At 44.0% G+C, this 25,354-nt stretch overlaps 2 protein-coding genes across 2 annotated transcripts; both read right to left on the minus strand.

Annotated features, from left to right (window-relative positions):
* Positions 1-1,539: 1,539 nt before the first annotated feature.
* On the minus strand, positions 1,540-21,106 carry kcnc4 (potassium voltage-gated channel, Shaw-related subfamily, member 4). The gene is made up of 4 exons (XM_047578036.1): positions 19,500-21,106; positions 5,860-6,784; positions 4,695-4,871; positions 1,540-1,912 (listed from the first exon to the last, which is right to left on the minus strand). Exons 1-4 carry the CDS (start codon positions 20,106-20,108, stop codon positions 1,845-1,847), a joined length of 1,779 nt encoding a protein of 592 aa, XP_047433992.1. The 5' UTR covers positions 20,109-21,106; the 3' UTR covers positions 1,540-1,844.
* Positions 21,107-22,606: 1,500 nt separating this feature from the next.
* On the minus strand, positions 22,607-25,202 carry hspa1b (heat shock protein family A (Hsp70) member 1B). Its single transcript, XM_047610711.1, has 2 exons — positions 25,044-25,202; positions 22,607-24,653 (listed from the first exon to the last, which is right to left on the minus strand). The coding sequence occupies exon 2, from the start codon at positions 24,629-24,631 to the stop codon at positions 22,712-22,714; it is 1,920 nt and encodes a 639-aa protein (XP_047466667.1). The 5' UTR covers positions 24,632-24,653; positions 25,044-25,202; the 3' UTR covers positions 22,607-22,711.
* Positions 25,203-25,354: the final 152 nt, after the last annotated feature.

Here is a 25,354-nt window from a genome sequence, read left to right on the forward strand (position 1 = left end):
ACAGCTCCAACACGACCATAAGTGTTAAGGAACAAATTACATTACTGCACACATTTAAACTCCATTACTCACCATGAGGCACAAGTGGAACTGATGGCATTGTACTGTGTGCATTTTTTTTTTTTTTTTTTTTTTTTTTTTTACGAATGTGTACAGAAAATCCACCAGCTATAATCTAATAGAGTCCACATTTGGTCCTGACTCAACCAGTAATGATGCATCTATTGTAAACGGCAAATGTAACAGACAGAAAATACTGCTCCATTGATTTTTTTCTTTTATCCTTTCGTCCTTCTCTCTTATTGTACAAGGATTTACAAACAACGTGTTGCCTGAGCAGCATTCATGCCACACTGTGTCTCATCAACATATCTGCATGTTTCCTGTGGTCAGTGTTAAAAAAGCAGTTGCACGACAGAAGGCAGAGACGGGATGATCCACAAAAAAAACAAAAACAAAAAAAAACCTGTGTTGAGGATCAAACAGTGGTTTCAAGTTTTCATCTAGTCCTATTTCACAGTAACAGTTTTACTGTACAAACCCACATTCACAAGTGTTTGGGTGTCCTCACGCCACAACATTTATAGACATCAATCCAATGATGAGGTGCAAAACAAAAAAAATAACAACAAAAAAAAAACATTTCTTTTTGTACACATTATTGAAATATGATGAAATAAAACAAAGAAAACGAGGACTAAACACATATATGTAATACATTATTGAACTAAAAGGACCCTGAAAACACAATTTCTTCCTCTATAACACAGGTCTTCAACAGGGGGTCCGTGACCCGTAAGGGGTCTACGGAGGTACTGCAGAGGGGCGGCAAAAGTCTTTGGTTGATTAGACATTGCTTATATATATATATATATATATTTTTTTTTTTTTTTAGTTTTAGTTTTAGTTTTCCCCCTCAAATTTAAAGAGAGCTTATTCAGTCCCCAGGTGAAATCCCATGTATGTATGTTTATGTTTGTGGCAGTTGCATGGCAACCCTACTGTTGCACATGTTTGAAATTAAAAAAAAAAGAATATTTGGACCTGTGCATTATTTGAATACCTTAATATTTCATGCAAAATGATAATAATGTATATTTATAAATAGGCTGAGTTTAATAGAGAACACATTTAGTAGGTGGGGAGGTCTCTACTTAATCTCTCCATCAGTTTGGGGGTCCGTGGCCTGAAAAACGTTGAAGACCCATGCTCTATAAGATAAATGATCACAACTAAATAAGTCACAGTTGATGAACGAACTTCTTTATTGAGAGTTTGAGACCACAAAATGTTGCATCTAGGACAATCTACTTGACTCGAATTCTGCTAAATTGAGATTGGTGCAAGGAAGAATCTGAGTCAGAGCCTCCTGAACACAACGACACGATGCGAACTGAGACGTTTTCAGGGTCTTTGCATCAAACTGTGACATGTCCACTAAATGAGAAGCATGTTCATATATATATATATATATATATATATATATATATATATATATTATATATATATATATATATATATATATATTATATATATATATTTTTTTTTTTGTAGTACATTACACAATGCTTGATCATGCAATACATGCAAACTGCCCTGTAACATGTAAATGAGCGTACATATGATCAACCTGCCACACGACACATGGGCTACAACAGTGTTTTGGACGACAACAACAACAACAAAAAAAAAGACACGCGCAAAAAAGAAAAAAAAGGTATATTGTGATTTTAAAGAGTCCGGTCAGCAATTCATTCAGGAAGGAAAAGAACGCAGAGACCATAAAATGTACGCCTCCGACCCCTGAAATTCAGACTCCTTCTGCATTTCAAAGCCAATCAGCATCAGGTCAGAGTGGTGACCTCTGGTTGAGCGTAGTTTCCAGTGGCGGCGAGGATGTCTTTACAGCTCTCTGTTAGGAAGCACAAGGGACAGAAAGACAACGAAACACGGTGATTTATGATACGATCATGAGAAGAGACCTGAATTATTGAACACCTTCTGCAGTCCTTAAGCTACTGTACCATCTATTCATGTATTTACAGTCAGGCTGCAAGTACTGATGTCACTGTTTCTTTGTTTATCCTTGAGCAGCGATGAAAAAAACAGTACCCCAGAAAGAGAAATCCTGCCAATTTGAACTTCAGAAGGCAGCAAAGACTTCACTTTAACCATCCATGTTGTTAATGGAAACCTATTAGTTGCAATCGCCCAGGAGGAGTCGCTTGGGAATGGGAAGGCTCATCAGGGCTCGGAAGCCTTTTCCCTCCCTCTACATCGGCCAGCTGCTTCCTCCTCTCCGTGCATTTGAGCCGTGCACGGCGGTTTTCACTCAGACGCAGACAAAATGCAATTTTGTGCTCGCTTTTGTACGTATAAACTGTGACAGCAAGTGTTAATAATGCTATCACAGCCTTCCCCGTGACAACCTTAATCACTTCAACGGCATTTTCTTCCCGCTGCAGGCCGGGGACCATTTCCTGCCGACCGATAACCATCTGAGCGTCTTCAGACTCGCATCCATCTGCCCCCTTATTTTTTTCCTGTTTTTCTGACATGCTGCCGTGCTGAAACATGATCCATACTTTACACCGTGTCACCCTAGAATTGGCAAACAACAACCCCCCCCAACCCCGAGGGAATCGCTCCTCTGAAGAGCAGGTCCACCGATGTCAGAACCTGTTTCTCTCAAAATGGCTGCACAAAAAAAAAAAAAGTAGTTTCCGATATTAAATTCTACCACACCAGTTTTAAACATTGTTAGGAAACAGTGAAAGTCCTCTTGAACCATCTTTGCTGATAATGTGCCCTACAATGTGCTGTGTATGTGTGATATAGCCCCCCCACCACCACCCGTAACAGACTGCAACGTCGTTATGCACACACTCACCAGATACAGCGCTCAGGATTGAATTACCCCCTCCTCCCTCTCCCTCAGAGATTAGTTTTGAGGTGTTCTGGTTTTGCTCAGATTTCCGTGTTTGGCCTCTGCGATCAGATGGCGATCTCATGAGCTGACCAGATAATTTATTATTCAGATTCAGCATAAAAAGCTGGCTGTGAACAGCTTACTCGTCTCTGTGTCTTTGTATAGTGGCTAAAACTGTACATGCACAAATGCCCCTTTTCTCATTGGACTGACGTATGTAACCAAGCCTTGTTTTTTTTTTTGTTTTGTTTTTTTCTAAATCTGAGATAGACAACATGCCATCAACCTGAAGCAATCTACATCATTCAACACAATCAGGGCTTGACGAGGCTTTCAGGAAACATGTTCAAATACAATTTCCTTGTAATGGGTTGCAGAAAAAAAAAAGAGAAACATGTCGGTAGCTGCTCTCATAGGAGCCAGGCTACAGTAAGTGCCCCATTCATGTGTTGTTGTCTTTTTTCTTTTCTTTTTTTCTCGACAGTGATGTGCTAATGAGCTCTGGTAGTGAAATGCATCTCGGCGAAGTGCAGTTTTGCACGAAAACACCTTCAGTGTTGTTGTTCGCAGACGCGAGTCAGGATGTTGGCTGGGTGGGATTTGCGCTCAGGATGTTAGAAATTAATCCGCGCCCGCCAAATATAGAGCCTCTTCTCACAAGAGGGGCTTCTGGGTTCTATGGGAAGCTCGGATCTGAGATCCAGCAGCGAGCTGAAGGCGGAGAGCGGTGGCTGGTAGACGGGTGGATAAGAACTGAGAAAATGACAGGAACTTCTTCTGCTTCGCGCGCATGACGGCGGCTTCAGAAAGGCGCAATTACGTCGTGACTACAGCAGAAGCATGTGTTTCAGATCAGTAATCCTGGAGATGAATTCAGCTCATACCTTGTACCTGAACCTTGTATCAGGCTTTAAGAGCTTGTTTGACCTGTGACTACAAACCCTGAAGGTTTTCACTGAGCACACACAGATGGACAGATGAAGCATTTAGTGCTACAGAGTTCCTCCATTGATTTCCTATTGATCTGATTGTCAGGTAATGACTAAAAACAACTACCTTTCAACTGCACTTGAATAAACCTGGTCACAGAGGCTGTTCTGGAGTTAGAGACTCATGCATCAAGTGAGATGATTATCTATTAGAGCCTATACATGTGACTGTGACTGTTGCTTTATAAATAAGTGCGTGTTTCTAGTAGGTAAGAGGTCTGCATGTGTTGTGTATATGTGTTACTGTTCATTTGTGAGATGGATCATCTTAAAAGTGGCACATGATATAAAAATGTCAGGGTTCAGGTTATTGTAATCTTTTATTTTTGGACTTTAATGGCAGGTTTGCACCTTGCTACACTGCAAAAACAGCATTACTAGAAAGAAGCAAACTAAACGTATTCTTAAATTGGGGTGCCAATGGGTTAAGGTTTTTTTTTGCTTGACAAAAGTTATTAAAATAAGCACAAAGGTCTTTGAACAAAATTTAAGATACAAGGATCTTTTGCTTTCTTGAAATTCCTGAGACGAGCCCATAAGCACTGGCAACAGCTTGATCACACAAGTTCTTTTTAACCATTAACCACCGGAGATTCAAAAGAGGTGTAAATAGCTTGTGTGGAGCAGGAAAAAACACTAAAAAGCATCTTGAAAGCAACCCATTAAATGCATAAGGCATTAGCCAGGTCAACACGTGCCTGTTCTGAGACCTTTCACATGCTAGCTGGAATGTCTTCATGTGTATACAGTTATGTATGCATATGTGTGCAACTAACCAGGATGGACGTTGGGGTCTCCAGCAGTGAGCAGGAAGCAGGTGCCCTCTTTCTTATTCTTGTCTCGACCTCTAGAGCACCGCAGGGACCACTTTTCACTGGGGGACAGCGGCTGGGTCAGGCTGCAGCCTTCCTCCTCTGAAAGGGCCACATTTGCATCCCCGTTCTGCTTGGAGTCTGACAGGGAGACAGACGCACGCGGCAACATAAATGCCAAAGCTTTTACCGAGACTCCCCCGAGGGCCCCAGACAAAGTTGGAGGTATATCGCATAAAACCTGTAATTTTTTTTTTCTGTGATGAAATTCAATTTGACTGAGATGTTATGAGGAGTAATTTAATCCTGGTGTGTTACTGTCTTTATGACTAAGCGTATTTCATCTGGCTGGCAAACTTTTAAAAGACGCAGAAAGTAGAAACAGAAGACACTCAAAATTTCATTGCGCAAGTATCAAATTAAAAACCTGCTGAACGATCGAATTATCGTCTGGAAACAACAGTTTAAAGGATCAGTTTGCCAAATTAAAAAGCACAGCATATTTCAACTTGAACTCGTTCATGCAATTTCAGATTTGATTTGATTTTTAGGTTTGGAGAATTTTATCTCTGAAACCTAATGCAGGTTGTGTGGTGTTGAAGAATACTGCTCATCGGTCTTTGATCCCATCCGTCTCAGATGGGTAAGCTAAGTCAGGTACTGTCTGGGCCATTTCTTACCCCCTAGAGTTTGCTCTAGGGAGTAAGTTTGCTCTTATTAGCCTTTGCTATCTTCACCTGTGTGTCAGACCTGGAATCTCAAGGCCCTTTGTTTCTCTGGTGACTCTACAAGACTTTAAATTTACCTATAAATCAACATGCATCCTTTGTCACATTTTTGTAAATGTGGTCCAATGCCAGTGTTCTGGGTCGGCTTACCTTCCCAGACTCACCATATACTGGTGTACCAATAAATACCCCACTATGGGAAACTTTGAAATAAAGACCTTTTTCTTCAACAGTGGTTACAGGACTTCAATTTTGATATTTTTTCCAGTTCATGGTGCCTGGACTGGAACTCAATCAACAAAATGCAACTACCCACACGTGAAGACACTTCAAGGTTGAGTGAGAAAATAAACTTCTGTAATTTGGGTGAACTGACCCTTAAGTAAAGCGTATAACCTGACCTGAGCGGTTCCTGGCGACACTTTCCTCTGCAGCCAGCGGGCATGTGTCGCTCTGAGTGCTGTCTCTGTGTGAGTTTGTTTCAGACTTCCCAAACGACACCGAGTCAGTCGGAGCGTCCGGGTTCGGGTTGTGCTTCTTCTTCTTTTTCGGCAGCTTCTGCTTCGCCATGGCCAACGAGTAGTACATCCCAAAGTTGTTAACGATGACGGGAACCGGCATAGCGATGGTCAACACGCCGGCCAGCGCGCACAGCGCCCCCACCATCATGCCGGCGGTCGTCTGCGGATACATGTCGCCGTAGCCGAGCGTCGTCATGGTGACCACTGCCCACCAGAAGCTGATGGGGATGTTCCTGAAGTGGGTCTTGTTGGAGATTGTGGGGTCTCCGATGCGCTCGGCGTAGTAGATCATGGTGGCGAAGATGAGGACGCCTAGAGCTAAGAAGATGATGAGCAGGAGGAATTCATTGACGCTGGCCCTGAGCGTGTGACCCAAGACACGCAGGCCGACAAAATGCCGCGTCAGCTTGAAGATCCGGAGTATCCTGACAAACCGCACCACGCGGAGGAACCCCAGCACGTCAGTGGCAGCCTTGGATGACAGACCCTTCAGGCCCATCTCCAGGTAGAATGGCAGAATGGCCACAAAGTCAATGATGTTGAGTGTGTTCTTGATGAAGAATATTTTGTCCGGGCAGGTGATGATTCGCACCAGGAATTCAAATGTGAACCAGACGACACAGATGCCCTCCACTATGATGAGAACTGGCTTGGTCACAATCTCAGTGATGTACACAGTGTCTGTTTTATTGTCCTTGACTGTCTCCTTCGTCCGGTTCAAGACCTCGTTGAACGTCTCATGTGTCTCCAGGCAGAAGGTGGTGATGGACACCAGGATGAAGAAAAGTGAGGCGAAGGCAACTCCCTGCGAAAGACAAAACAATTGTTGTTAATCAGCTCAGTCGTAAGTGTTCACAAAGCTTCACAGAAGCTCCTATTAAACCAGAGTCTGAGTGATGTGCCACTCCCCCAAACAAGCTTTTTAATACACACTGTTTTATAATATTTCTTTAATCTATCAATAAAAAAGACATGGATATGCCAGTCAGCTCTTTAAAGCGACATGTTTTGAGGGATTATTTGCTGGGGGAGACAATGAGTGTCAGTAAACGAAGAATTCACGGGCTGATGTGGGAAAACTTACCACAAAGAAATACAGTAGACACAAAAGACACAAACATCAAAGTGAGGATTTATGTGACTGTGACCCGTCGTCGCCTGTGACATGTAGGAGAATGAAATTGCAGGTGTTTGAGAAAAACGGCTGCATTTCCTCGTGAAGATTTCTCTTAACTTAAAAGCGAATGAATTCAGTCAGCTGTTAAAAGGAAAAGATCTGATGCAGAAAATGTAAGACACATCCATTACTGCAGCTCATTATATTGATGTTTAACCACCTGGAGAGTTACACATCGTTTTCATCACGCCGATTTTTCCCTCGATGAATAATTTGTACACGGAACGTCCGGAAATGATTTCCGATAGCCAGTAGGATTTACCAGTTATATTTACTAGTGCCGCAAATGAAAATAATGACATGCCTTATGCTAATGACATTAGCAAGGCGGTAAGAAATCAGAAAAATAAAAGTAGAGGAACAAACATTTGAAAGTGGTGCAAACAAATGCCTCGAAGAGTTGAGTTCACAGCATGAAAGAGTCTGTCCACCCCACCTCATCTACCACCCGCGCGCCTCGTCATGACGTGCTGCCACCCGCCAGGAAATAATTGTTCTAGTTGCGATTGTCCACTGCCAATCTAGTAGTTTTTTTTATTTTTAATTGTAAAACCCACTTAGTCTGCAGGAGAGCGAGGACAGTGTTCTCAGAGAAAATGGGCCAATTTCAAACCAATTACTCCCATGAACACATCGACTGAAACACGCTGGGAGGAAAATCGTGATTCCATTAACATGGGCTCTGCCAGGCACAGACAGCAGGGGGCGCTCACAGAGTATCATGACTCACTAGAGTGACTAGACTACTATGGTCTATGGTCTTGATACAGTTGGAAATAAAGGAAAGTGAAAACAGAGGGAGACAAAAGGAGAGGAGATACTGGACAATGAGAGACCATGAGATGACTCATGAGGGACTTATAGATTAGCCAACGGTGTTTAGGAATTAATCTGAAAATGCAAAGTCAAACATAAAGCATTGTGAACTACTCTTACACCAATTCCTGAAAGGTAAACCTAACGACGCGGCTGCATGGCATCCACCTGATCCAGCATAATGGCCGTGTTTGTGTTATCGCTGTGTGCTTACTCATACCTGATCCGTCTCTGTTGTTTACAGAAGCCTGGACAAATTGTAATGCCTCTCCAACCTTTCTGTTCTCCCAGCTGGATAAACATGTACCTGCAACTTGCATGCACTTAGCAATTTTCTGTCACTCTCACATATCAATCAGCTTCATAAGGTTTGGATTAGTGAGCAGAAAAATCAAATAAAGCGAGAAATGCCCAGCGGCGACACCAACTCATAATGGGACACACAAAATAACTGGTTGTTTGTTCAAAAGCTGCAAAAACTGAAAGGTACTGCACCCACGTAAATACATTCATAGACTCCGGATGGCGTGTAGCTGCCGGCCATGACAACCTTCTTCAGCTTTGTCCCTGCGGAGCTCGGATTGCCTCTGATCCCTGGAGGAGATGACGCCTGAGCCGCAGGAACAAGAGGGAATGCGGTGAAGCCTGAACTCTGGCCCCAGGAGGAGCTCAGAGTTCCCCGTGTTGCATGGACACGGCCTCCCTGAACATCAGCGAGGATGACTGTGCACGGCGGGTGAGCGTGCCACAGGAACCACAGGGTATATCACAAGTGGACAAACAGAGTAGAAACTACATAGGTACAGATGCAAAGCACATGGGTGGATCAGTATTTGGTGTAGCACCTGTATCCAGATCTGGTAGTATCTCCCTTTTTCCCATATATATAGTAGTTTACAAGCATGCACAATTCAAGCACACAGACGCAAAACATGTTTTCATGTTGGAACACTATGCAGACAAATAAACAGTCAGCACCAGACAGTCCACCTGGTCTCCACCAAGCAGCACAGTCAGGCCTCTCCTGCAACGCACCAATTTTCCAAAGTCACTTAATAAAAATTGGTCCAAGAATTTCATCAAACCTCTCTGGACTTCAAAGTCCTGCTGCAGGTTCTTCACCGGTGCACAAATTACAACTTGAGTTATAAACCGAGTATCGGAGCTAGGGTTAAACTTGATTACTGGCCGGTAATCTATGCATCTATGCAAGCTCATGAATAAAACTGATACTAATACCATCACAACACCCGTTTTATAACTGACACAGCCGAACACTGTACGAATTTAAATTTAAAATTTTTTCTTTTCATCTACAGGATGTAACATGAGGGCTGTTTGTGGTGGAGCCCCCCTAGTTCCACGTTCCTCGCTCCCCTCCCACCCCGTCCTGTGCGTACACGGAGGCTGATAATCAGATAAACAACACCTGCGTTCGTCGAGCCTCCTCCTTAATCCAACAGATTCCTCCTCCCACGTTCGCCCCCCCTTTCCTCACAATCCATTCATCCGTCCTCAACGTCCAATATGGCCTCACGTCACACAACCTTTGGTGACGCGTTGATGGTGCGAACTAGTGAAGGACAGGAGGTCGTTATTTCTAAAAGGGGAGAGAGACTGAACTCTTTCAAGCGTCTGTCTGAGCCACAGTGGAGCTGAACTATATGGGACTTTCACAGAATGATGTTTTCATGTATTCAACTATGACTACACCGATCAGGCATAACATTATGACCACCTGCCTAATATTGTGTGGGTCTCCCTTGTGCCTCCAAAGCAGTTGTGACTCATCAGAGAATGGACATGGGTCTTCTATCCCATAGATATTTGATCAGTTTGGGATCTAGTGAATTTGGAGACCATGTCAACGCCTTGTGCTGTTTTTCCATAATTTTTTTTTTTCCAGTTGTTCCTAAACCGTTTTTGGAGAGTCATTGCTACGGGGCGTGGGTACCTGGTCTGATGACAAGATCATCAATTGTAATCTTGCACCTCTTTCCGTTTTGTCAAAAAAAGCTCCCGCGCTGAGTTCTGGCGTGATGACTTCTGTTCAGAAGCTTGTGATGAGTCTAAAGGGTCCTGACAGGGTTCAGTTTACTAAAATGGCAAACGGTTTATCCCTGAACTAAACAGTGCTGGGTATCTGCAGCCTGGGGCACCTCTGCAGGGAAGGTGCTGGAGGTCCTGGCACACACAAGAACAATTTGCTCTGCTCATAAAAGACTCAACCTGACCGTCTATCAATAACACCGCACAGCGCTGACCTGTGTGTAGGTAGCTGCATCGATGCCGCTGCTCAGGTTGTAGTGAAGCGGCACGTGTCTATCTGGCTTCTCGTGCATTCATTGTTTGTTGCTTTTCCGCGTCTGTGATTCTTCGTTTCGGTCAATAAATCTCGCAGCGTTTAAATGTGTCTGTTCTGCTTACGCAGGGCCTGACACAAAGGGAAACCATAATACCACATTTACAGCTCAGTGGTGGAAACTCTAAACACAGTCACAGCGTTAGAGTGATTGCCGTTGTCTGTCCTTACCACCGAAGAATTTTTCCATGTTGGTCTGACACCGTGAGCAAATTAAACACAGCTTTTTATCTTCCCCTGGAAACATGAACTTGGCTTTTAAGTCTGCTACAAATATTAATTATATACCGTGACTGCCTTCTGGTTATCTCTGTCCTGTTACACTAATACGGTGTGTTTCATGTGTTGGTGTAAAAGGGGTAAATTGCGTTAGTTGAGATTTAATTACAGTACATTTGAGTTACTTTTTACTGCTTCCTTATATTTATATTTATTAGTTCGACAGCCACAGCTCTTCTCACCTTGGTGATTTTGCGAACGTTTTGATTCATAATGAACATTGGAGGTATCAGATTCTGTGCAGCAGGATCGGGTTTCTCTTGTTTATCCTATGCATTCTTCTTCCTTGTCAAAACACGGCATCCACATTACCCATAATGCATCTCAACCGTTCACTGTTTAACCAGAGGTTTAAGTGATATATAATGGCAGCTAATGTAGCCTCAAGCTTGCAGCTACATTACTGTTCGCCATCAGATTTACCAACAGAACAGAATGAGTATATTAACTCAAGCCAGGATGATTTGACATCATGTTTCCGTCCTGGAAACTTTAGAAGGACTTGATAACGAGTCAGTAACCTAAGCATCTACGCGAGCTCGTGAATAAATTGAACTGATACCATCACAGCAACTGGCTTCATCTGAGAAACATGAGGGCTGTTTGCTGTGGACCTTTCTACATCCACGTTCCACGTCTTGGACTAGCTTCAGTTGACTAGCTGATGAAGATGTGACAGCAGACCACTTATTATCTTATCCACTTATTCCTTATCTGCTGACATCCATTGTCTCATACCCCCACCATACACACACTCACACAACCCTCAAGAGGAGAAGTGGTTGGAGAAAGAGAATGAATAAACATCTGCGTTGAGCAGATTCCTCCTCCCATGTTCACCCCTTCCTCATAATCCATTCATCCGTCCTCAACGTCCAATATGGCCTCATATCACACAACCTTTAATGAGACGTTGATGGCGCGAACTAGTGAAGGACAGAAGGTCTTTAATTTCTAAAAGGGAAAGGACCTCTCAAAAGCTTCTGGTGTGTGAAACTGTCCTTTAAACTTTAATCTAATTTTTGGCCACGCAAGGTGTAAACACTCAGCTTTGTTTTGGGTCTTAAATAATATAATGTCTCAATCTTGTTGATAACTGTAAGGTTATGTGCAATAAATTTGCTGAAAGATTATATGAAGCTTTCTTTATAATAATCTAGTGATAATTATCGTTGTTTTGATCCATTGTTATTAAAAATAATCGAATCAGACTGCATGCCTACAGCATTTAATGAAACGTAAAACTGCTGGTGCCAAAAAGACGTTAATCCAAGGTCATCAGGTGGCATGATGCAGACAGAGCAGAGGTCCCCGGGGGGGTTGGTGGGTGGCAGGGGTGGGGGTCGGGTCCCAGCTGGAAAAATCAGAGGAGGAGGGAGGCAAACAGGATGCACAACAGGCAGCAGACTGTGCAGCAGCTGGGAGTCCCATCACAGCCATCACCTCCAGCTGCTGAGAATCACACTCAGTTACCAACATGGGCGTGCTATACGTACGTGAAACGTACACCCGAGGACGGAGGATGAATCTCCGCTGGTGCTCAGCAGTGTCAGTCGCGTTTCTCCAGGGCATCTCCAGACAACTGTTTAATTATCAGACATTTATATTTCATGGACTCACCGGACCAAAAATATCAGAAAAATAAGCCATCTATAATACACAGTAAAACATGAGTAAATGTTGAAGGTCTGAAGACGAGACGCTACCTCCTAATGTGTCCACTGTTTTAGGAAGACAGAACAAGCACCAATGTGCCAAATTTGCACTTATCATTGTGTACATGTACTTCTTTGGACCAAAACAACGGGGAAAACTTGGCGTTACAGGTTATGCTGTTATTTTCCTGGTCTAAAAATCAACTAGAGAATAAATTGGGCTCTATGTGGCCCCCGGGACAAAAATGAACTGTGGCGTCACTTCATGTCGTCTGTGTCTGGACCTAATAGTTGAAGCTGACTGCAGCTGACAGGTGGCGGGTAGCCTATGTATACTCTGCACCTGTGTGAATGGAAAGAAGTCTTCATACCAGCAGGTGGCGATAATCTGCGTTTACACCAGGAGAGCCACTATTAGCTGGGAGCTGGCTAGTAAGTTAGGATGAGTTGGTCAACAAGCTATTAACCAAGACCAGATGAGATGAAGACATAAAATGTGAAGAATTGTTGGCGACAACAGTCCAACTAGAGCGGGACACACAAGATATGGACAAACGGCTTGATGTGTCCGGTCTAAAATACAGTTCTGAAACCTTGCATTTTCAAGGTAATATATAATTGACATTCATTTCTGATCAGTGCTTAGCAGTTAAGACAGGACTCAATAAAAAGATCACTAGCTGCATTTCCATTTTCCATTTTGAGTTTTTTCGTTAAATAAAAGCGATATTTCTCTGAAGTACAACTGCGCTTGGTGTGTGTTCCTGTTGAAAGTTGTGTTGCGAATGAGCTGCAACTCTCATGAAGTCTCGTCTCGTGGTATCCAATAATTCTCTTAAATTCTCATCACACAAGAGTTCACTTTGAGGAAATGGACTTCAAATGAACTGCGTCATCTCCAGTGATGACTCCAGTGAGCACTTTTGCAATTAACGTCTATATATCGATGTCTGAAAAAAGTGTAAAAAAGTGCAAAAAGTGCAAAAAGCTGTCGAGTGGCCACTTGAGGCTGACTCCAAACAGGAGCAAATCCCCACAGACCCTCATGTTAAAAAGCCAAACTTTACAGCATTATTAAACATGTTTACAGCCTGGTACAAAAAAATGTTTATTTCACTTTTAAAATTCTGCATAATTAAGAGAATTCCCGCTTTGAGTGACAGGTGGTAGCCTGAGCTAACAGATAGCGGAGAGTTGGGTGGGCGGGTCTCAACGTCCAGGCTCAACGTCCAGGCTGCTTTAGCTCCGCCTCAACATGAGTCCCATTATGGGTTTGTCCATGGTATATACAGTCAATGCTTTTTTATTGCGATATTTGTAGAGATAATGGAAACACAGCAAGAGTTGAGAAGCCACCTCCACAGAGTAGGACCTACACTATAATTACATGAGAGGCTGGAAGGAAGAAAAGTGGTTGATGAGAATCTTTAAGACATGCAAACACACCGCTGCAGCACCAGAAACGTCTTGCTACACACTCAGCAGCCTTAGACCTCAACTCTGAGGGCAGGGCTGTCTGAAAACTGGAGCAGTGCATGACCTCGGACAGGAAACATCCAGACAGCCTCAGCTGTCTCTGAATAACAGACCTGAAACGACTGAGAGGGGGTCAAAGGTCGTTGACCAGAAGTCAGCACAACGTTGTCCATTCACATCTGACGCCTGTCTACACCGATATACAACCCCCTGTCATGACACGACCAAAGCTCCACATTTAGCACCACAGTCCATCTCCATCCTGGTGGAGATTGTGAGTTGTGACCTGCAGCTACTTCCAGACACCTGAAACTCCAACAGCATCGATGGGTCTGGTCCTGCATGATTTTATTTTCTTTTCTCTGACATTACATCAACTTTTGTGTCAAAACAAAGTTGGTGGCGGGAAGTCAAGACAGAAATATCTGTGTGTAGAGAAATAATGAGTGAGTATTCAGTTCTGATCATGAATCAAACCCAGACATGTCAAACCGAAGCCAGTAAAAACAGAGACACGTTTAAAATGCGCAGATGCATTAAGTTAAAGACGTGAAAAGAGAGCGCTTTGTTTTCTTTAAACTCCCTGAGATCCTTTAACTACTCGGGCCAATCTTCCCCACTGACGAACATGTTGTTTCCACTGCAAATTACCTCAAACTTTCTTTTTTAGACAAAAGTGAAAATCGCATTGACAAACACCGGCCGTCCACCTGAGTGATAAGTGGTGTAGAAGAAAGATGATAGTTTCAGTAATGCGCGCTTATTGATTCGTCTGGAAAACAAAGTCTGCGACTGTGTGCAGACTCTGTGATGCCAAACTATTTTCAGCACGGCAGCTTGGAACAGAGCAGAATAAACAGCCATCTTAATCACACGGGATTATAACCCCCCTCCCCACCATTTCACCGAGAATTCACTGTTATAAAAGTCTCTCTTAACAAGGCTGCGGCGCCGCGACGACGCGTGAAGAACCAAATCCTGCGTTCCACTCGCAGAGCGGCGAGGAGAGGTGTCAGCGCAGCGAAAGCAGAGCCCAGAGGAGTAAGAGTTTCACTCAGAGCGCTCATTTAGTATTTATCAGCTGGGTGTCATACACAGAACACACAGAAGTGTCATCGCGGGTAATGAGACGTTGCAGGAAAAAAAAACAACAAACACAACGACCAGAACAGGGGAGGACCAAGACAAGAGCCTGGAAACACAAGGAAACGCATGTGAGGACAAACAAAGGTGACGTCCCAGACAACCTGACAGAAAACAAAGGCAAGGGTAGGGCTGTAAAAGTGGGCAATAGAAAATACCCCAAAACATGAGATAAGTCTATACACAATCAACATCTTCTCTAATTTGTCAAGACACTTAAGAAGAAAGAAGAAAACTGAAGTCAGAGAATCCTAGCTAACAGTCAGATGAATTGGTTCTCGGACGTTTAATTTGCATCAAACCCACATCAGAAGCCCACATCAGTCAGTCTCTCAGCCTCCGATACAAGGGCAAATGAAATCCTTCGCTCTTTTCTGAGGGAAAGGTGGCTTTAATTGCTTCAGAGCTATTTAAAAATTAATAAATAAATAAAAGTTACAGCCCATTATCAGAGCTGTGATTAATCACAGGCAGCAGGTCTGGGGCATTAATGAAATACTGAATCTGGGCAGAAAGTGAAAACGTTATCTGGTCTGAGGTTAATGTCAATGTCGAGCCAAACTGTCACATGTAATGGAAGTGATTTCACAAAGCTCGGTGCGTTATCAGTGTCATGCAGCTCTCCGGGTATTTAAACTGCAATAATGACGGCGTTTTTCCACGCACATTGCTTGCGATCACTTGCCAGTTCATTAGGTACGGTCGTTTACACATTATTAATTAAAGAGTCCTGCACCAAATCCTGTCTTCGGGACGCATTCAGCATTTGTTTAAAATACTCAAGAGAGATGTTGACTCAACTGTGTTTTCATTTTGGAGGCTGCGGTTTGTAGCACTATTGGGCTGCGTTGTGTTGTGCTGACATGTGTTTCTATTATTTCGACAAGCACGATTTAGTCAGAGGGCCAGACTAAATAATAACAGACTCATGTTTAATTCAGCCCAGTTGAATCACAACCTTTACGACACCGTTTCAGCATGAACTGAACATCGCAACAGTCAAGAAGAGGGATACAGCGCATCACTGGTGTGCCTAATATTTTGGCAAGCGACTGCATCTCCATAGCGCCGTTATAAGTAAAGATGTGTTGAATTTCTCTGGCTCTGTGAGAGGCTTTGTGCGTTGGGTCTTCACGTCCATATTTGGTTACCAGGACAGCTTCCTGCTACAAAATATTTACAGGTGATGTTAAAGTTATATATTTTAGACAGATACTGTATATATTTAAGCTGTCGGCCTGTTTTAGTGTGAAGGATCAAAACAAAAGGACCTAGAAGGAAATGCCATGGGTACTCAACTAATCATCAGCGTTATCTTAAGTAACGTTATCTGCAACACTACCTCGTCCATGCTTGATTTCTGCCCTATGCACATTGGATAGATCTATGATCCCACACTACTTCACAACTTCAAACTGCTTCTTTTGTTACTGTTTTGACTCACAGACCCCTTAGCAGGAGAAGTTACACCTGTTGATGTGTGTACGTGTCGGTCATATGTTTGATTTGGAGGTGCCAACGTCAACATAGTTTCTTCATGCGCTGCCTTCAAAAGACCTCCAGGCTTGGTTGATCCTGAAGAGGATGTGGCCTAAACGGGTTGGACAAATTAGCCCCCCCCGGCTTTCAGGAATCACATTACCTGAGATGAGCTTAGAGACTCTGTGAAATAAAAAGGGCATAAAGGTAATGTGACTCCCTCAAAATGCAGCCCTGCATCCGTTCAGAAAGCTCGCTCTCAGAGTGCACACGGAGTAAACATGCGTACATGGAAGGGGCTAGAAAGACGAGCCGTCTTCACTCATGCAGCGTCACATATGTACGTTCCAGAGGGATTCACTGTTTGTTTTTCGTTTTTTTTTTTTTCTTTCTTGCAGAACTTCACAAATCCTACTCGTTTCATTTACAAACATTCAAGAGTGAGAGACGGCCGAGAATAACCGGGAGGCGCAGCGCCGGTCATCTTCAGACGACACCAACGCAGTGGCAGCTGTGACTCAGAGATGTCAGCTGTTCCACGGTGACGGCCTGAAAACGCCACCTGGACGAGAAGCTAAAATAAACAGTGTTTGTAGTGAGGCGAGGAACACGATTCCACAAACAGACAAACAGATTACGGCGAAACTAAACGTATTTTGCCTTTTCCCTGATGAAAGCCCTCGACCTTCTCCTGACGACTCTCGCTGGTGACACTCGATACTGCTTTCACGTTCACTTCAATAAGCACTCCTCTGCTTTTCTTGCCATTAGGCGCAGCGCACGTCCAAAGGCTTGCAGCTGGATGACATCCATCATGAAAGGAGTGAGGCCAAATTCAATTTGCATTTGCTACTCAGCAACAGTTATTTCATCTCCCAACCAAACAAGAGTGTGTCTTGTTCAAAAAAAAAACAAACATCCAAGATTACGTCGTTTTGTGTGGGGTTTGAATGTGCGAGGGTCGTTTTAAAAGCACAAGTCGTTACACGAGGCAGATCCGTATAAAGCATTACTCATAAATGAGTTGTGTTTCACTAGACCACACAGAGCCAGACCCCATTCCGCTGATTGATATTCAGTGTGATTTACTGCACGCGGACGCACGCTCCCGCAGCCCTTCAAACACTCATCTTCTGAGGACCTCTAAGAGCAAACCCAGAAAAAGGATGTGTGGGAACACTCCACCTGCACTGTGCTGCTGTCATGAAACAGCGTTTTCACCTTTTTCGCCGCTTTGCTACAATATCACAAGTGAAAACTAAAAAATAAACGGTTGCTCGCGTGATTGAAGGAGACGTTCGGTTGCCTGGAGAGACCGCAGGCCTTGGAATGCATTATGAGGAAAAATGGAATTGCCCGTGGAGATAAATAAATAAATAAATAAATTTGCTGTGTTTTATTGCTGTTCACAACAAAAGTGTGGAGTAAGAAGCCGCATCGTGGAGAGCTAGTTTTCGAAAAAAAATACTTGGATTAGGGCCATGTGACGTGTTTGTATCTGCAGGTACTAATCATCATGATAATAATGCTCCATATAAAAGCCCTGATCAGAACCAGCTCGTGCAACTGAAATTTCAATCAGACTTTTGCAGAGGGTTAGTTTAAACATTTTCACAACGATATGAAGCATCACACCAACTAAACGACTCTTTCTGCACAAACTATGACCTTTGTCTTGTAAATACTGAGGATGTCTATTTCGGCAGTTGTGAAAAGTGAAGATTATCACACTGAACTTTCCCTCAGTGGAGAGTTTTTCTGACTCTGCAACTGAGATAGAAAGCGAACAGTTACGACCCATACCAGGTTAAACAAATGAGTGCTTTTGATCATAGACAGCCAACATGTATTTTGACTATTTTGGATTCTTAACATTGTGGAGAATCTATTTACCAAACTAGGGGTTTTAATTCACTGCCACACAGACACCGCTCTGCTGGGGGGGCTTTCCATAGTTAACATACTAATGCAACAATATAAAAAACTCAATAACAACTAAAAGTCTTCAAATTAACACTCTGGTTAAGTGAAATTAGCATGCAGTAAATCAGCACCCATGACTAATGTGAGAAATTACTTCAGCACTGATGAACCAAATTAAAAGCTGCACAAGATGGAGCTGGTTTTAACTACTGGTGAAATGTGAATATGTTTGGGTAGTTGAAGAGAAAAGCAGCCCAATATGGACAACTTCTACTTCTACGGTGCTTCATTGAATTATTGTCCACCACTGAACCTGGCAACACTGTTTTTTTGCCACTGGCCCATAAGACACTTGTTGTCCATATACTTTTGGTGCTTTGACACAAAGAATGTCATAACGTCAAGGCTTGGTATTACCACCATTATGAGTTCATCACTTCCCTCGCTTCACGCAGCAATCACTTGTGTTTTCGTTGGCTCTGAGTTGTATTCACAAACAGGAAGCCACTAACTGACTGTTTTTACTATGTCTACCGAAATAAGTGACCACAATTACCATGCAGCTGACAGTCTATTGATTTTTTTTTTTTTTTTTTACCTTTAACCAGACATTTAAAAGATTGCTCAGCGTGTTTGCCAAGCTGGTCCCAGAAACAGAAACAGATGTTAAAATATGGACTGTGGCCAAACAAACTGAATGACTGAACATGCAAGAAAGAACCATGTTGATCCTCCACTGACTTGACTGAAACTCCTAGCTGCATGGGCGTCAGCGTTGACAGGAACGAAAGGTACAGAGGTTGATGTTGATGTAAAACTCACCACACTGATCAAGAGACGTTTCTGCACACACTGGTTCGTACTAACTGTCTGAAATAGTCCACATGAGTGGAAAGCCATCGCTATTATTGCATGCTCTCATATTCTCTTTTTCTTCAAGACAAAGACAAATACAAGGAAATAGAAGTTAGAGCCACGTGGGTCAGAGAAATCCAACCTGTGGAGGTTAAGTATAGAAAACACATTACATTACATTACAGTGCAGGCTACCTATGGCAGCAGCAGCCTGACTGACTGAAACTCATGGAAACACCTGTTGATTTAAACCATTTTCTAGATGGAAAATCACTTTCAGGCTTTTAATGCTCTCATCTCAATCTGACAGGTGGACATTGAAAGCCCCAGAGGGGGAAACACCTGCTGAACTCACCCTGGCTGCTCTGGATGAGTAAGGGTCGTCAAACAGGGCCCAGATCTTCGGCTGCCAAACTTCACAGCATCCCCTCGACCTGTCCGGACAGTCCTCGATGCCGAACCGCCTCGGCATGTCGTCGTCGTTGTCGTCCGGGTCCGGCGGTTCAAATATATCCAAGGCCTCCTCCGCGTCTCGGTGCTGCCGGTAGGTCATCCAGCAGCACGGCTCCACGTCGGTCTCGTCTATCCCCCAGAACGCCAGCTCCTCCTCGAAGAGCGGCCCGCAGACGTCGGCCGGGCAGTGTAGCTTGCCGGTCCGGTAATAGTTGAGCACATAGGCGAAGATGCCCGGGTGCCTGTCGAAGAAGAACTCGGTGGAGGTCGGGGGCGCAGAGTCCGAGTCGGTGCTGACTTGCGTGTCCGGGTCTGCCAGCCATGCCAGGCGCGTCCCCGGCAGGGTCCTGAGGGTGCTCTTGTAGGTCTCATGTCGAGTGCCGCCCACGTTGATGATGATTTTGTCTGAGTCTTCCCCTCTGAACATCTCCTCCTTCAGACATGATTTTGATGGAGGTTTGTTGCCTGACTTGCGCCCTCGGTAAGACGAAACGCACACCGAGCTAATCATTTAGAAGCAGACCTTCTGGCTGTTCGCCCCTCTGTTTCAAACCGGTGTCCTCTCGCACACGCAAAAAAAGAAAATCAAAAAATGAACGCAAAGTGCGTCCTCATTTCAGACCCCGTTCCAGAGACAACGACCTGTGTGGCTCATTTGTCCAAGAATAATGGTCCAGACAGCGCCAAAGTGAGGCGCTCAGTGAAAACCACCTGTAACGAAACTCAGTCCGGAGCCGCTCCAAAAACGCAGGTGGTCAGGTTCACTGTGAGTTTTCTGATGTCTTCGTCTAACAGATAACACAAGGTCACTCAGACTGATGCCTCTAGATGCTTCCCCTCAACGCGAATGAAAAAGATGGTGTACTTATTTTCCATCCACGGAGACGAGGGTGCTGCCAATAATAAAAGAATATTGGCTCATTACGCACGGCGCTCCGGGCCTACTGGATGTACCACTGAGCCGCAAATAGCGTGACACTCGGGTCCAAATTCTCCAAAATACGCGGCGCCAAAAAGAAAAAAAAGAAAAAAGCACAACTATACCTGACAACTTTTCTCTTCTCCACTCATGACGAGAAAGCCTCGGAGTGGTCCAGCGGTGTGGTCCAGTCAATCACGCGCAGGCAGATTTCACCACTTCTCCCCGTGGCAGATGCTCATCTGCTCGTGCCAGATGTGGGGTTGTTTTCCAGCTGGGGATCTGTTGCTTCCCTACAAGTAGCCTATCTTCCCCTAGCGACACAGCCCGTTGGATGGTGCGCTCAACAACAGGCTGCTCGGCGAATTAACTCTTTGGGCGCTGGAGGCTGGCGCATTACCGAACCACTCCCTCTAATTAGACCGAGAGGAAGGACTGATGAAGAGAGGGGAGGCAATAAACTCTTTTTAATTAAGCCTGTTGACTTTTCTGTCGGCTGGATTGCAGATATTCAGGTCTGAGTCATTATGGGCACACACTAGCCTGCTCTGTGCTTCCACCGTCTCTCGACATCTGGCTTCAAATCTTAGACATCATGCAAAAGACCAATGGAAAAAGCACATGTGAAGTGTGCTTTTGCCATTGGTCTGCATGGGGCTGCTTTGGGTTGAGTATGTGTTTACAATATGTCTACTCCTGCACATAAACAACTAAGACTTACATTAAACTAGCTTTTATATTATCGCTGTTATTAATATAATCATCGCTGTTACTATTTTACTATTTATCTATACTGTGTGGTCCAACAGGTAGCTGTTAGGGAACCGATATCCTGATGCTGCCACCTGGTGGATCCTTGTTAGAAAAACGAATGAGCTTCGTAGGAATAAAGAATTCTGATATGATGAGTATTTATCAACAACCTTAAACCCAGAGATTGAATTAGAACGAAAAGCATTTGTTAAAAGCAAACGCAGCCGGTTAAATTTATTACATTACATAAATGAAACGCTGAGAATTAGTTTGATTAATAGGCCTTCATCTGGAAGATAAAAAAAAAAGTATGAAGCTTTTTATAGCTGCAGAGGGAGCTGCATGAAGTATGATAGATGTCAAGAGAACCCGGTGTGGAGTTAGAAGAAATGAGGTTACCAGACTTCTGTTGCTTGGTCTCTCATCGGCTACAGTAGCTGAAAAAAAATGTCTGAACTGAAGGTCAAAAGCAAGGACTAAAACAAAATAGTTCTGCTTCTTTTTTATAAATAAAAAACATTTTAACTCTCCAATAACTGCGTGAATGTGCTCAAACTCTCCACTGACATATGCTTGCTTTTATCCCACTTCACCTTTGGTATAGGTACACTATGACACTTACATGAGGTCCTTCCTTTAACTTTTACCCGGTATCATCAGTAATCTTATTTATAGTACAGCTGCAGCTAACATAAACACATGATTATAGATGATAGGAACTATAACTGTGTACCTAATCATTTTCTTTTCCCCTCTAGATTGTAGTGAAACAAGTACCTGCAAATTGCAGCCAAAATATTGTGTGTACAGTTTTTTTTAATTTTATTTTTTTAATAAGTATAGTTACTTACCTTCAAACGCTAATGAATTAAATGAGTTTGAAATCTGATATGATCAAAAGTAGCCCGCGGCAACCCTCACAGTTCCTAGAAAACTGCAAAAAGCCATTAAAATGATTATTTAACACCAAGTGGGCTTGTGTGACAAAGTGTTTGGTGTCTTGAAAGCTGGTTGCAGTTTAAAAACAAACGCCCAGGCCTCATTAACAGCTCCCCACTCAAAATTATGTGTAGTACATGAGTAAATGTACTTAGCGATAGATGCATTCCACCACTTATATTTATCACCTCAACTTTTTACTATGTGTTACTATTAAAGTGCAGCTGAAACAGTCTGCATTTTTATTTATGCACTGAGGTTATCAGCAAGGAGGTCATAAAAACTTTCAAGAGATCCTCTGAAATATGATGTCAGTAGTCTCTTCTTGTGAAAAAAGTGGGTCATCATAAAAAAAGGGCAGTAAATTGTGCATTAGAAGAACAAATGGGAGGCAGTTGTGTTTTTCTAGTGTATTTATTATAACAAGTCAAATAAAACATAATAATGTTTCGTACCAAACAACAGTGACAACTCTTTTATTAAAAATGCTGAAGCCTGTGGCTTTAGTCCACTTCCTCGATGGTGGGGCCCTGAGAGCTGCCTCCCGCCTGGTTGCCGCAGCTTCCTGACGGCGCCCCTCCCTGGTACAGCTTTGTAATGATCGGCTTGCACACCTTCTCTAGCTCGTTCTGCTGATGCTCGTACTCGTCCTTCTCCGCCAGCTGGTTGTTCTCCAGCCAGGAAATCGTCTGGTTGCACTTGTCGATGACCATCTTCTTGTCCTCTTCGCTAATCTTCCCTTTCATATTCTCGTCCTCGACGCTGCTCTTCATGTGGTAGGCGTAGGACTCCAGGGCGTTCTTCGCTGTGACCTTCTCTCTCTGCATGTCGTCCTCAGCCTTGTACCTATCGGCCTCCTGCACCATCCTTTCGATCTCCTCCTTGCTGAGGCGGCCCTTGTCGTTGGTGATGGTGATTTTGTTTTCTTTGCCAGTGCTTTTGTCGACGGCGGACACATTCAGGATCCCGTTGGCATCGATGTCGAAAGTTACCTCCACCTGCGGTACGCCTCGAGGAGCCGGAGGGATGCCTGTCAGCTCAAACTTGCCCAGGAGGTTGTTGTCTTTGGTCATGGCTCTCTCACCTTCATACACCTGGATGAGCACACCTGGCTGGTTATCCGAGTACGTGGAGAAGATCTGAGTCTGCTTGGTGGGGATCGTGGTGTTTCGTTTGATCAGAGGTGTCATCACGCCACCTGCAGTTTCAATGCCCAGAGACAGGGGGGCGACGTCGAGCAGCAGCAGATCTTGGACGTTCTCCGACGTGTCACCCATGAGGATGGCAGCCTGGACAGCTGCACCATAAGCCACGGCTTCATCTGGGTTGATGCTCTTGTTGAGGTCTCTGCCGTTGAAAAAGTCCTGTAAGAGCTTCTGGATTTTGGGGATTCTCGTGGAGCCACCAACCAGGACAATTTCATTAATCTTGGACTTATCCAGCTTGGCATCTTGCAGGGCTTTCTCAACTGGCTCCAGTGTTCCCCTGAAGAGCTCCGAGTTGAGCTCCTCGAAACGTGCCCTTGTGATGGAGGTGTAAAAGTCTATTCCCTCAAACAGAGAGTCGATTTCAATGCTAGCCTGGGTGCTGGAGGACAAGGTTCTCTTCGCTCTCTCACAAGCTGTGCGCAGTCTCCTCACCGCTCTCTTATTCTGGCTGATGTCCTTTTTGTGCTTTCTTTTAAATTCCTCTACAAAGTGGCTGACCATTCTGTTGTCAAAGTCCTCCCCGCCGAGGTGCGTGTCCCCCGCCGTGGATTTCACCTCAAAGATGCCGTCTTCAATGGTCAGGATGGACACATCGAAGGTGCCTCCGCCGAGATCAAAGATGAGCACGTTGCGCTCTCCTCTTTTACCTTTATCCAGGCCGTAGGCAATGGCTGCTGCTGTGGGCTCGTTGATGATCCTAAGAACATTCAGTCCAGAGATCACACCAGCGTCCTTGGTGGCCTGCCTCTGGGAGTCGTTGAAATAAGCTGGCACTGTGATGACTGCGTTTGACACCCTCTGTCCCAGGTAGGCCTCAGCTATCTCCTTCATTTTAACCAGCACCATGGAGGAGATTTCCTCAGGAAAGAACGCCTTGGTCTCCCCTTTGTATTCCACCTGAACTTTGGGCTTTCCGTTATCGCTGATCACCTTGAAAGGCCAGAGTTTCATGTCAGACTGGACGACCGAGTCGTTGAACTTTCTTCCGATGAGCCGCTTGGCATCGAAGATTGTGTTTGTGGGGTTCATGGCAACTTGGTTCTTGGCAGCGTCTCCGATGAGCCTCTCTGTGTCGGTGAAGGCCACATAGCTGGGGGTGGTCCTGTTGCCCTGATCGTTGGCGATGATCTCCACTTTGCCGTGTTGGAAAACCCCGACACAAGAATAGGTGGTGCCCAGATCAATGCCGATGGAGATTCCTTTAGCTGAGGACATCTTGCTCGTTCTTGTGAAGTTCCTGGAGAGATTCAGGAGACATTGCATTGTAATTGTCACAGTCATATGTTGGAGCTGCTCTTAAGGTCAATAAACACTGGTTGAGTGGTAAAGCTATAGTCTCTAGTAATTCTTGGGTGTGTAATTACTTTAATTTAATAAAAAATATTAAATAAATATTAATATATTTTTCTCAAACTAACATATCTTCCAACCTATCATTAATAAAGATCTAATACAAAAGCAGAATAAAAGCATTAGATATGTAATTTTTAATGTAGTTTTGTAGTAATGATTCAAATGACATCTGAACCCTGTGTCATAATAACATTAACAGGTCTGCACTATTGCTTCAGCTCTAAACATTCAACTGTGTATATCTAGAATGTGATAATAAACCATTGCCACTTACTTTCAGTGATAAGCTCTTTCAAAAGTGCAGCAGTATTTCCAGGAGCGGTCTCCTTCGCGTCAGCTTTCTGCCGTTGTTTCTTCTGAAACTCATGCCTGGACAGACTCAGGCCCGTCGCTTATATAGTTACAACCAGGACTTCCAGAACACTCCAAGTCCCTCCTCCTGCGAGCTCAATGACTGAACTGTTAATATTAGAAACTAATGCAGCTGGCCTGGTGCGCGAGAGCTGGTGAATATTCCAGAGAGGGACAGAAGTTTGACGCTCGGCCAGCGGGGCCGACCGTGAGGAAAAAACAATGTGGAGAATG

The sequence above is a fragment of the Mugil cephalus genome, chromosome 1 (assembly GCF_022458985.1).
Source record: "Mugil cephalus isolate CIBA_MC_2020 chromosome 1, CIBA_Mcephalus_1.1, whole genome shotgun sequence".
Taxonomy (NCBI): domain Eukaryota; kingdom Metazoa; phylum Chordata; class Actinopteri; order Mugiliformes; family Mugilidae; genus Mugil; species Mugil cephalus.